General features: G+C 25.7%; 1 protein-coding gene across 1 annotated transcript; it reads right to left on the bottom strand.

The window, feature by feature from the left end:
- Nucleotides 1-37: 37 nt before the first annotated feature.
- On the bottom strand, nucleotides 38-2979 carry LOC126686487 (probable indole-3-pyruvate monooxygenase YUCCA10). The gene is made up of 4 exons (XM_050380545.2): nucleotides 2328-2979; nucleotides 1067-1300; nucleotides 354-476; nucleotides 38-279 (listed from the first exon to the last, which is right to left on the bottom strand). The coding sequence occupies exons 1-4, from the start codon at nucleotides 2931-2933 to the stop codon at nucleotides 118-120; spliced, it is 1125 nt and encodes a 374-aa protein (XP_050236502.1). The 5' UTR covers nucleotides 2934-2979; the 3' UTR covers nucleotides 38-117.
- Nucleotides 2980-11512: the final 8533 nt, after the last annotated feature.

Genomic DNA, 11512 nt, shown 5'->3' with positions numbered 1-11512 from the left:
TTGGTGCTTGCAAATACATTTTAGTGGTGAGAACGTATTGTTCAAAATTCAAACTTGTCTTATTGTATAATAATTCTTAAAATAAAACATACACTGGATATGTTTTTCTTATACAAACTAGAGAAGTGTTTTGATGTCGTTTGCTGCGTTTTGTGCATCTGAACTTGCTCCATAAATTCCTCTCCTTGATAGTCCAACACAATACAATCCATTTTTTCCTTTCCAATGATTTGGAAAATTTACCTTCGATATTCCATCTTCATTTAAAAGGTAATCATCCTGTAATTAAAATCATTAGCATAATATTTTGCATTAAGTGATAAATTAGTTTAATTTTTCATTTTTATCATTACCTTGAGCCATTGACCGGTTGATCTTTTGAAGCCAGTACAAAATACGATTGAGTCAAATGAATGTGACGTGCCATTTTTAAATGTTGCCTCATTGCCTCTAATACTTTCTAATGCAGGCAAGACCTACAAATATACACACAAAAAAGTGATTAAGAAATAATTTTTTTAATGGTTTTCAGATGTTGACCCTTGGTTAAGAAAATTAAAGCTATGAAGTTGATGTGATGAACCCAAAAAATAAATATTTGTTTTAACCTTAAATATTTAGTTATTGACTGAAAATACCTTTAACAACTTGCTATTCAATCAAATATATAGTCTTTTACGCCAAGTCATATTCAATCAAATTAAAAAGAAGAGTCAATACCAACTTCCAATAGCAAGCAAAAAAATTAATATTTAGGAGATTATCATTGTAAGTGGACCAAACTATAATAATAATTTCCATCAAAATTAAATAGATGTATGTGATTAGTGAAAGATCCCAACTTCATGCCTTGGAAAATTCTTATAAAACAAAATAGATATTTAAAAGGCGAGAAAGTCATTTCATTTCAACAATATTTTAATGCAATTATTGAAGTAATTATTTATTTGTATTTAAACAATCAACAAATATTAAAGGTATGACATATATCTATAATATTTTATTGACGTGACATTTAATTGTATTAAAATTTTCATTTTTTTTACTAAACTCATAAATTAATTACCTGAATTTCTCCGGACTTGATCTTACTAAAGGTGCCCACATCAATAACAGGATACTTGCCGTAAGCAACTTTCATGAAAAATGGACCCTCTGCTGCCCTGGTAATTCCATATTTACTCAAATCTCCATAAACAATTTTGCTTACCAACACCAACAATGAGTCTACCAACCCTAATGAAAAATACTTCATCATTGCCAGTGCTAAAAAAGCCATCTCCCTATTTACAATGTGAACCTGCAATCATCCACCAATCCAACTTATTAAAAATTCAAGTCGATTATGTTTCGCCCTTTCCCTCCGAGAAAAAGACCATCAAATAATGTTGGTTTAATTATTTAAAAATAGTCTACTTTTAATTTTTCTATTATGTTATGGTCAAACTTTTTGATTTCATCAATTGTAATCTAATTTTGATAGTGTCTTTTGATTGAAAATTGAAATTAGATTTGATTATAATTGAAAAAGGTAGAAAAGCTTTATTTTTTTAATGAGAAAATTCAGTTAGTTACAATTGAAATTATTTATCAAAATTAGACTACAATAAAAATTGTCACAAATGAAAAATATCGAAAAGGATTGAGTATTTTTAAATGATTAAATCAATAATTTCAATTTCGGTTCTTGCATATGGGGTAGTCTATGTATATATAAAAAGCTCCAACTATTGGATTCCAAAATTATAAATTTCATTTGTTTGGAAGGGAATTAAAATACTATAAATTCTATGTAATATTAATTTCTCTTCAAACTGTTCAATCCAATCACGCCTAGGGGTTTGCATCAAACCAAAATGACTAAAAAATTGAACCGAACCAAGCCATAAACAGTTGGTTCAGTTTACTTATTACTATTAGTATAATTTTTTTAAAATTATGGATGATTTGGTTTGGGATTTTAAAAAACCAAAAACACTATAAAACTGAATATAGAAATACTGCTATCTTAAAAATAACGTTCTTATATTTTGCTGGAACCGGAAACTGAACCGAATTTTACCCAATAATTTTATTTGTTTTTTTTAATCAAACGGTTTTAATAATTTTACTACCGAACCCATACAGACCAATTATCACGCCTTTAATAGCTGAAGTCATTGCTGCATGAAATTGGTTGTCATTATAAGCTTATGACAACCACGATGAGGATTTAAGTTCTTGGAAAATCATTCAAACCAATCATCAAAACTTCAAATAATAATAATAAAAAAATGAATGCAATCAAGAATCCAAAATTCGAATATATATATATAAATTACACTTACCGGACTACGAACAACGATGGAAGTTTTCGCACCATGATTGGCAAGATCTAAAGCAATCTCCATACCAGAATTACCAGACCCAACCACCAAAACATTCTTACCTTCATAACCCTTACCATTCTTATACTTAGTAGAATGAACAACGTCTCCATTAAAGCTCCCCAAACCTGCAACATCCGGTATGAACGGATCACAAGCTTCACCACTCGCCACGATCAAGAACCTCGCACAATAAACTTCATCCTCACCCGACTTCACATTCTTGGCCTTCACGGTCCATTTTTCTTGATCAAAACTGGCCGACTCGACGAGGCGATTATACAGAGGAGAGATCTTGAAATGTGAAACGTAGTCGCTTAAATATTGAATGAACTGTTCTTTAGGGATGTAAGTAGGGGAAGAAGAAGGAAGAGGAAAATGAGGTAATTGACTGAACTGTTTCTTTAAGTGAAGATGGAGACGATCGTATGAATATTTTTGCCAAAGAGAAGCGAAGCAATCTTCTCGTTCGAGGATTATGTGAGGGATTGAATGGAGAGTTAAGCATGCAGAAGCTGCTAAACCAGCAGGGCCAGTTCCTACTATGATTGCTGCTTTATCTTCCATTTTTTTCAGAAATGTAGAAGAGACAAAGGTTTTTGAGTGTGGAAAGAGCCTAAGAAATATATGTATTTATACTGGAATTTTTCCTTAGTGTCGGTGTATTTTATCTAGTCAAAATAATAGTTTTTCTACCAACTATATTTTATTTCTTAAATATATTTTTACTTTAATTTTTTTATCAGTTTGGTTCATTAATTTTCTATATTTGTTAAATATATTTATAGTTTGTTTAGAGCTAACATAGTGTAATATTATAAATTCATGTGTATAAAATTTAGGGTTAATGTCAAAAAAATTCACCAATTTTACATTTTTTCTCATTTTAATCACGTAGTTTAAATTTTTTCATTTTCATACACGAACTACTATTTTTTCTCAAATTCATACACGGTGCTGAGGTGTCACGGCTCCATTGGTGTAATTCATTGAAGTGGGGATCATTTTACACTAATAAATGAATGCCACCTCAGCACCCATGCATGAATTTGAGAAAAAAACGATAGTTCGTGCATGAAAATGAAAAAATTTAAACTACGTGATTAAAATGAAAAAACGTGTAAAGTTCGTGATTTTTTTTGACATTAACCCTAAAATTTATCCTACTTGACATTTGTAATATCTTAGTTTCAAATTAAATATGAATATATCTGATTATACTCAAAAAGATGATGAACCAAACTAATTAAATTTTAAGATCATGTTATATTTGACAAATGAGATATATAGTTATAGATAAATAAATCCAGTTATTTTTAATTTATGTATTTAATATTAAAATAAATAGTCAAAAAATCATATATCGGATTTTCTAACTCAAAATCATTTGATTTTATTAGAGATAACTTATTTAACTTTGGTTAAAAAAATCAATTGTGCTATATAGAACAAGCTATTTATGAGGGGGGAAATATCTCTTTTTTCTTCAAATTAAAAACAAACAAAGGGTCAATTTGATTTTTCAATTTGTAATGAAGTTTAATAACGCACTTTTCAATTATATTGATAAATTAAAGATAATATTCTTAATTTTTGAGTCGATTAAGATGACATTGTATAATATAAATAAATTTAGAAATCGGAATGACCTATTATTATTTTTAATTGGCCTAAAAATATAGAATATTGTTTTTAATTAATCAAAAAACTAAAAGTCAATTGATAAAACTGGCTAAAAGTGAGGTATTTCACCTCGAATCACAAGTTCAGGAACCGGATGACCCTTTAGTCAATGAAAAGCTCTAATCGGCTACTTTTCTCTCCTTTTGGTTGTTACTAATGTATATTATAGCCCTTCTTTTTATATTATTTTATTTTTATAAAATAAAATAAAAGGTTAATTATAAATTACTAGTACATAAATTTTTCCTTAATTTGCAATTATAACATAAATTTTAAAATTTGACAATTACCACATCAATTTTTATTTTTATGAAAGTCCTTTTGCTCTTTTTTTATAAATGATTTATTTGTCCAATTTTTTTATGATCGATTGATGAGCATTTTATTAGAAAATTAAAAATTTGATTCTCGTTATGTTAGAGGAGCTATATAATTTTAATTTTAATGTTACAAGGCGATCTGCAAACAATGTTCTGCATAAAATTGTTCAAGCATCTTGTTCCATTTCAATTTGTTAAAAGTGATTTTATATTTTAAATTTTTACATTTGTAATTGTTTGAAATTGATGGAAGATTATTTTTATGTGAAATACAAGCTATTTATGCTTCTGATGTCATAAATAAAAAAATACTTGCATGAACCTATTTTTCTATGTGCGATTATAAGTTACCCATTAATTGTATAATATGCACGCGGTATAATTAAATTTAATTAATTACTTAATGAATATTACTTATTTTTTCTTAAAATATTATTGACTAATTAATTGTTTTCACCAATACCACGTATCACATAATTAATGGTTATTTTATAATCTTACTAGACGAAAGAAGTCTATATAAGAATTTTTCTTAGAGACATCGACAAAAATTAATTTTTGATCACACTAAAAGTATATTAGACGATACTATTGTTTCTAAATAAATAAAGTTTAAGAGAAAAATTATATCTGTATTCTGAAGTTTCCTCCCTATACATATTTTATCAATATAATCAACCAAGCAGAAATTAGAAAAAAATATGAAAAAAATAATATTTAGTCAGTTAGGTCTATGAATTTATTATCAATCTGATTCAAGTAATTTTTTTAAAGAAGTTATCATTTTTTATTTTATAAACATTACATGAAAAATAAAAAATAAAATGAACTACTCCATTTTAAGCTTCTACTAATTAATAGTAGTAGAAAAGAAAATAAATTTAATGTGCCCAAAATGATTTGGATTTTCTATCTTTATTCAGACGTGAGAAATAAAAACATAAGGATTTTTTTTCTCTAAATAGAGTAAAGTTTATATAATTATTTATGTGAAGAATGATAACGTATATGCTAAGTTTGTCTGAAATATGTTCATTATTAGCAAAGGATCATATCAGCTGAATTTTGGTCATTTGGAAGTAAAATATAGAAAGCAATATCTGGAAGGACATGTTCGTATTGGTCCAGATTGATTGGCTGAGAGTGATGCAGACTAAAAGTAACAAATAAATTAAGAAAAAAACTTAATATTAAAAGATTTCCCTTAAATTCAATAAATTCATTTTTATTCTTTTTCTTTATTTTTATTTGTAAAAAGTACGTCAATATACATTACAAATACCTTAAAAATACATTGTTGATACATCTCTAATACACTCGTAATTGATATCTATGTAGCATACAAATTGAAAATTTATCATCTTTTTACGTACCCTAATTAATTTTCTAAAGTATATTAATAATAAGTTTGACTGATTTTTAAACTTTTTTTTTAATTTTTCCAAATATTTAAGAATTAGTCATGATATAAGCATTATTGTTTTTAAATCCAACATATTTTATCAATTTTAGTGATACATAAATTAATTAATATATTTTAAGGGTTCAATAATAATTTGTTTAAAACAATTATAATGAATTTAAAATGTAATATTAACTAAAATAAAATTATCAAAATAATTAAAATTCTCTAATGAATTTTTTTGATAATTTTCATTTTCATAAAAATTGAGCAAGTAGAAAAAAATTAATTTTTTTATTGGTCAACTAACATAAAATATGTTTGATGATTTAAGATAAAATCACAAGAAATAAATATTTAATACCCATAATTTTATTTAATACCCTCTCTATCAATTGAAGATAATTTAGGTTATTAATGAGCTATATGTCAAATGTTATAAGCGTTGAGCAGTAAAATATTAGAGCGTGAGATCGATTTCTCCCACAAACGCTCTTTTTTTCCAATTATATATAAAAAAGAGGTAATTTAGGCTAATTTTTTTTATCTATGTCGTATCTCTCTCTCTCTCTCTCTCTATATATATATATATGTATGTATGTATGTATGTATGTATATATGTATGTATGTGTGTATGTATATATATATGTATATGTATGTATATATGTATATGTATGTATATATATATATGTATATATGTATGTATATATTCGTAAATATTATATATTTTAGTGTCATCAGATTCTTAAAAATACATTAAATATAAAAGGTGAAGGTTAAATTCCGGAATAATTTTTTGAAAACATTTGTTGTTCTATGTCAATTAAATTAACGCTTAATACATAGTTTGACCCCTGAATTTGTACCCTTTTACCCATCTAACCCCTAAATTTAACGTCACACCTATCGAACCTCTGAAGTTGTTAAATAATCCGATTTAACCCCTGAACTTGATAAATATATAAGTATTGAACCCTTCGTGTCCACCTGTCACTTGAAACGTTTTAGAAGAAATTGTGTACGGAGGGGTTAAATGTTTACGTATTTATCAAGTTCGGGGGTCAAATCGGGTTATTTAACAAGTTCAGGGGTTCGATAGGTGAGACGTTAAGTTTGGAGGTTAAATGGGTAAAAAGGTACAAGTTCAGGGGTCAAACTATGTATTCAGCCATTAAATTAATAAAAAATATAAAAATTAAATTCCAATAATGATAAAAGTATTTTTAGATTTTAAATTTTGTATATCTTATTAATGTATTGTACATACAGTATGACACAACAAATATGTAGAAGACTTTCTCTATACATGACCAATTCAAACAGAGCATTAAAAGATTCTATTTTTAAAAGGAGCATCAAAAGATTTTATTTTTATTTTTGTAGTGATTCGAAATCAAAAATTATTAATATAAGGTGAAGTCATCTCTTCTTCAAACATACTTAATTTTTTTGCTCAAATAGGAAGATAGACCTAATAAATCAAAGGTTTATCCTCCCAAAAAAAAAATCCACCTTTTAGTCTCAATTCATTGGGCACCCTCACATTATAAAACCACCAAATATATTTAAATTATGACTTTTTACTTTTAATTGCACCCGCAAACATCAAGTTGAACTCTTTTCATTTAAAAAAAATTCAAATTAATATTTTAAATTTTAACATATATTCTGAATATGACTTAATGTTATATTAAAACAAAAATAAAACTATTTAAAAAAAAGCCTAATCATTCGAAAGCTCTCCACTTTTTTTTTTCCAATTGCACTCTGATGTTGGAAAACTCTCTCAAAACCCTCCCACCTTTAAATTTCATTCCAATTGCACACTGACGTAGGAAAATCCTCTCAAAATCCCCCCACTTTTATATTTTTTTTTTCAATTGTATCCTAAATTGGAAATTTTTATAGTTTTGATTTTAAAAAGTTAGTGGATATAATTTTAGAAAGAATGGTTTTTTACATTATTAATAATATTAGATGAGGAAGACGAACAAGTTGTCTTCCTTAAGACGAACCCGGATTCATCTCGAGGAAGACGAATATATTTTTAATTTTTAATTTTTTAAAAAATAAAATTATTTTATATTTAAAAAAATTATTTAAATTTTTTGATTATTTAAATTTTTTTAATTAATCTATATTTAATGAAAATTTATTATTAAATTTTCAAAATTTAAGATTTTTTGTTTTAATTATAACTATGAAGATTATTTAAAATATTTATTAAAATTTGAAGTATTGGGAAAAATGTTAATTTGATGTTTAAGGGTGTAATTGAAATTAAAAGGTGTGTATTTTAATATTTATGAATACAATTTAAAATGAAAAGTTGTAATTTGGATATATTTAGGGCCCCTTTGGAATGAATGAATTCCTTAAAAAAAGTTGGAATTCATTTATAATTCCAATTTTTTATGTTTGAAATGAATGAATGGACAAACACAATTCTTGAAATTAAAATCGGGGAATTAATGTTAGTTATAATTTGTGGATTTATAAATCCAAGTAAAATAGATAGAATTTACAAATGAACAACACATGACAAAAAGAACAATCCCTTTTTAACAATAATACCCTCAACTTTTTAAAGGTTCTCTTTTCTTTTGACATTATTTGCTGTCACTTTCATTTCAATTTTTCTTCTCATTTTATTTCTTTTCATTTTCATTCAATTTTCCTTCTCATTTTATTTCTTTCCATTTTGATTTCAATTTTTCTTCTCGTTTTTTTTTTAATTTTCTCTACTCCATATTACACAACCAATCATTATAATACCTACTACAACAAATCTCAAACCAAAAAGTTTAGTTTTATCAACTTATCTTTATTTTTTTAATTAACTATTTCAAATAGTTTATTAATATTTTTCAGATTTTTATAATTAGGTAAATAAACTAGTGGAATTTTTTTTTATTTTTTTCTTGTTATATATTATGTATTTGATTTTAATTATATGTGTATAATTTTTAAATGGTTTAAATTTTTTATATTAGTTGTTATTTTGTTGCTTATGAATATATTCAATAATATGTATGTTAAATATGTTGATATAGCATATACTTCTAACAAAGTATATGCTATATTTTGGATTTGTAAAACTTGAAGAACAAGTTATGCATTTTGATCTTTGTTTAAAATAGTAGCTTATGCTTAATTTGGTGATTTATGTTGTTATATTTTGAATTTATAAAATTTATAAAAATCGGTGCTTCGGAAATTTTTTGAACAAAAAAAAAACAGAAGATCTTTTCAGTTAAAGCGTGCCCACGGTAATTTCCAGAAATACTAATTTTGTGGTTTATGTTGCTATGTTTTAATTTTTTGAAATTTAAAAAATAAATTATATATTTTAATATAGTTAGTTATTTTTAGCATATAATAATTTTTTTAGTATTTTAGTTAATTTTTAATGTTTAGTAAAATGGTTATAAGGTTAATATAGGAATAGATTAAAAAGAATTGAATTCTAGAATTCATTCCAAACATAAATATGCAGAATTCATTTTAATTCTATAGTTTACAGTTTTTCATTCCAAACAGCGGAATTCATTTGCAAATGAATTCTTGTGGAATTCATTTATAAATGAATTCTTGTGGAATTCATTTATAAATGAATTCCAGTGAGTGAAAAGAGTTGTTTCAAATTGGGCCTTAATGATTTTACAAGGTGAGATGTGCAAACGAATTGGGAATAAAAGGTGGGTGTTTTCAGATGATAAGGCTAAATCAAACTAACTACTTCAATATCATTTATTTTATATACTTTGTTAGTTTGTTTGTTTTTTTCACAAGTTGCATCCCATTTGTTATTTATTATTGAATGAATTGGTCATATTGATCTCATCCGACGAGGTTTGCACTAAGGGTCAATGGTTTATAACATTAAACTAAACTTTATAAACTGATTAATTAAATTAGGCCAAATGTCGTAAAAAGGCCAAACCTTTTATAAAAGTTTCACAAAAGTCCTGACCTTTCAATTTTGTCGATTTTGGCCAAAAACAAATTATTTGGTTTCAATTGTGGCCAACTCTCAATTTGATTTCAATTTGCCTATGTGGCGCCTATGTGCCTTCTATGTGGCATGCCAAATATTGAAAGGTTAGGACTTTTGTGAAACCGAATAATCCATTTTTGGCCAAAATCGACAAAATTGAAAGATCAGGACTTTTGTGAAACCAAATAATCAGTTTTTGGCCAAAATCGACAAAATTGAGAGGTCAGGACTTTTGTGAAATTTTTGTGAAAGGTTTGGCCTTTTTACAACATTTGGCCATTAAATTATATCTAACTCCATAAGAGTTTTAAATACAAATTAAGAATTACATATTACTTTTTAATTTTGGCACTAATAGATTTTCCATACCATGTAAAATATAGCTTGCACCTAACTTTCTTGTTGCATAATAAATAATAATATTCATTATGTATTGAATATACTACAATTTGAAAGGTACACCCTAAGTTTCAAATATTAATTACCTTTTTCATTTATTTTGAAAATAATAATCATAATAATAAATAATGAGAAAACTACTAAAAACATCCTGCCTTTCATATAACTGGAAAACTAAATGTGATAATAAATTTAATTACTAAGCAGATTCTAACTTTTTAGAAAATTAAAAACAAACATAGTGTATAACAATGTTAAAAAATACTCTCTACATCCCAAAATAATAGTTCACTTTCTCTTTTTCACACAATTTAAGAAATATAATTAATGCAAAAAAATTCTTTGAATCAATTTTGTTGTGTTAGATAAGTCAATTTACACGTAAATTTATAATAGTTTATTAAATAGTAAAAGAAAGTATTACTTTTATATATCAATCCGATATTTATTTATTAAAAAATGTAATAAATTGTAATTTTATTTAAAAAAGTTTGTAATATTTTTTGGCTTAATTGCTTTAGATATAACGAACTTTAGCGTGTTCGGTAATTTTAATATGAACTTTCAATTTGACAATTTAATACAGAAATTTCCATTGTTTTGTAATCCGAAACACCGAGCAATTTTCCGTTAAAAACAATATTGATGTGGACATGCAAATATACTATTCCGGCTTGCACATCAGCAACTTTTAAACAAAAAGTTATTCGGCATTTGAAATTATAAAAAAATTAGAACTAACGTCTGATATTGCCAAAATAAATTCTATAATCATTAATTTTTAAAAATCCAAAGCAATATAATACAATATTTTCAAATTTTGAAATATGAAGATGAAACATTTTGAAGCAAACCTACAATTGTAGCAGACACGCCAAAACTTTTAGAACAAAAAATGCTGCATTATTTCGATTAAGTTGTTTGCAATTGTTTAGATTTTATTCGATAGTAGTCTTTTATTTGAAAAGTTAAGAGTACGTACGAGCTGACATATGATGACATTTTAAAATATACGATAGTATACTAGTACTATATGGAGTTAAAAATGAGAAAAATATGATTTGTGGATGTGCTTTGATAATTTTAAATTATTTCTAGCTACTAGATTCACTTATAAAACAATGGGTTAATTCCTAAAAAAATCACAAACTTTATACGGAGTTTCATTTTAATCATGACCTTTATAAGTTGTCATTTAAAGGCACGAACTTTCATTTTATTTCAAATCTATCACCAAAATAAAATTCAGTATATTTTATCTGCTAAATACTCTAACTAAAAGATAATAAGATTTGATGTTGATTAATAACTTGGATCTTTTATTAATGGTTTAGTGAAGAATTTA

This window comes from Mercurialis annua, linkage group LG6 (genome assembly GCF_937616625.2).
Source record: "Mercurialis annua linkage group LG6, ddMerAnnu1.2, whole genome shotgun sequence".
Lineage (NCBI taxonomy): Eukaryota > Viridiplantae > Streptophyta > Magnoliopsida > Malpighiales > Euphorbiaceae > Mercurialis > Mercurialis annua.
This window is presented reverse-complemented; position numbering and strand designations above follow the sequence as displayed.

Coding starts and splice junctions, on each gene's coding strand:
- LOC126686487 (XM_050380545.2), bottom strand. CDS start 2,933: ATGGAAGATAAAGCAGCAATCATAGTAGGAACTGGCCCTGCTGGTTTA. Junction 1,301..2,327: donor CCATCGTTGTTCGTAGTCCG/GTAAGTGTAATT, acceptor GGATGATTGCAG/GTTCACATTGTAAATAGGGA. Junction 280..353: donor CAACCGGTCAATGGCTCAAG/GTAATGATAAAA, acceptor TTTTAATTACAG/GATGATTACCTTTTAAATGA.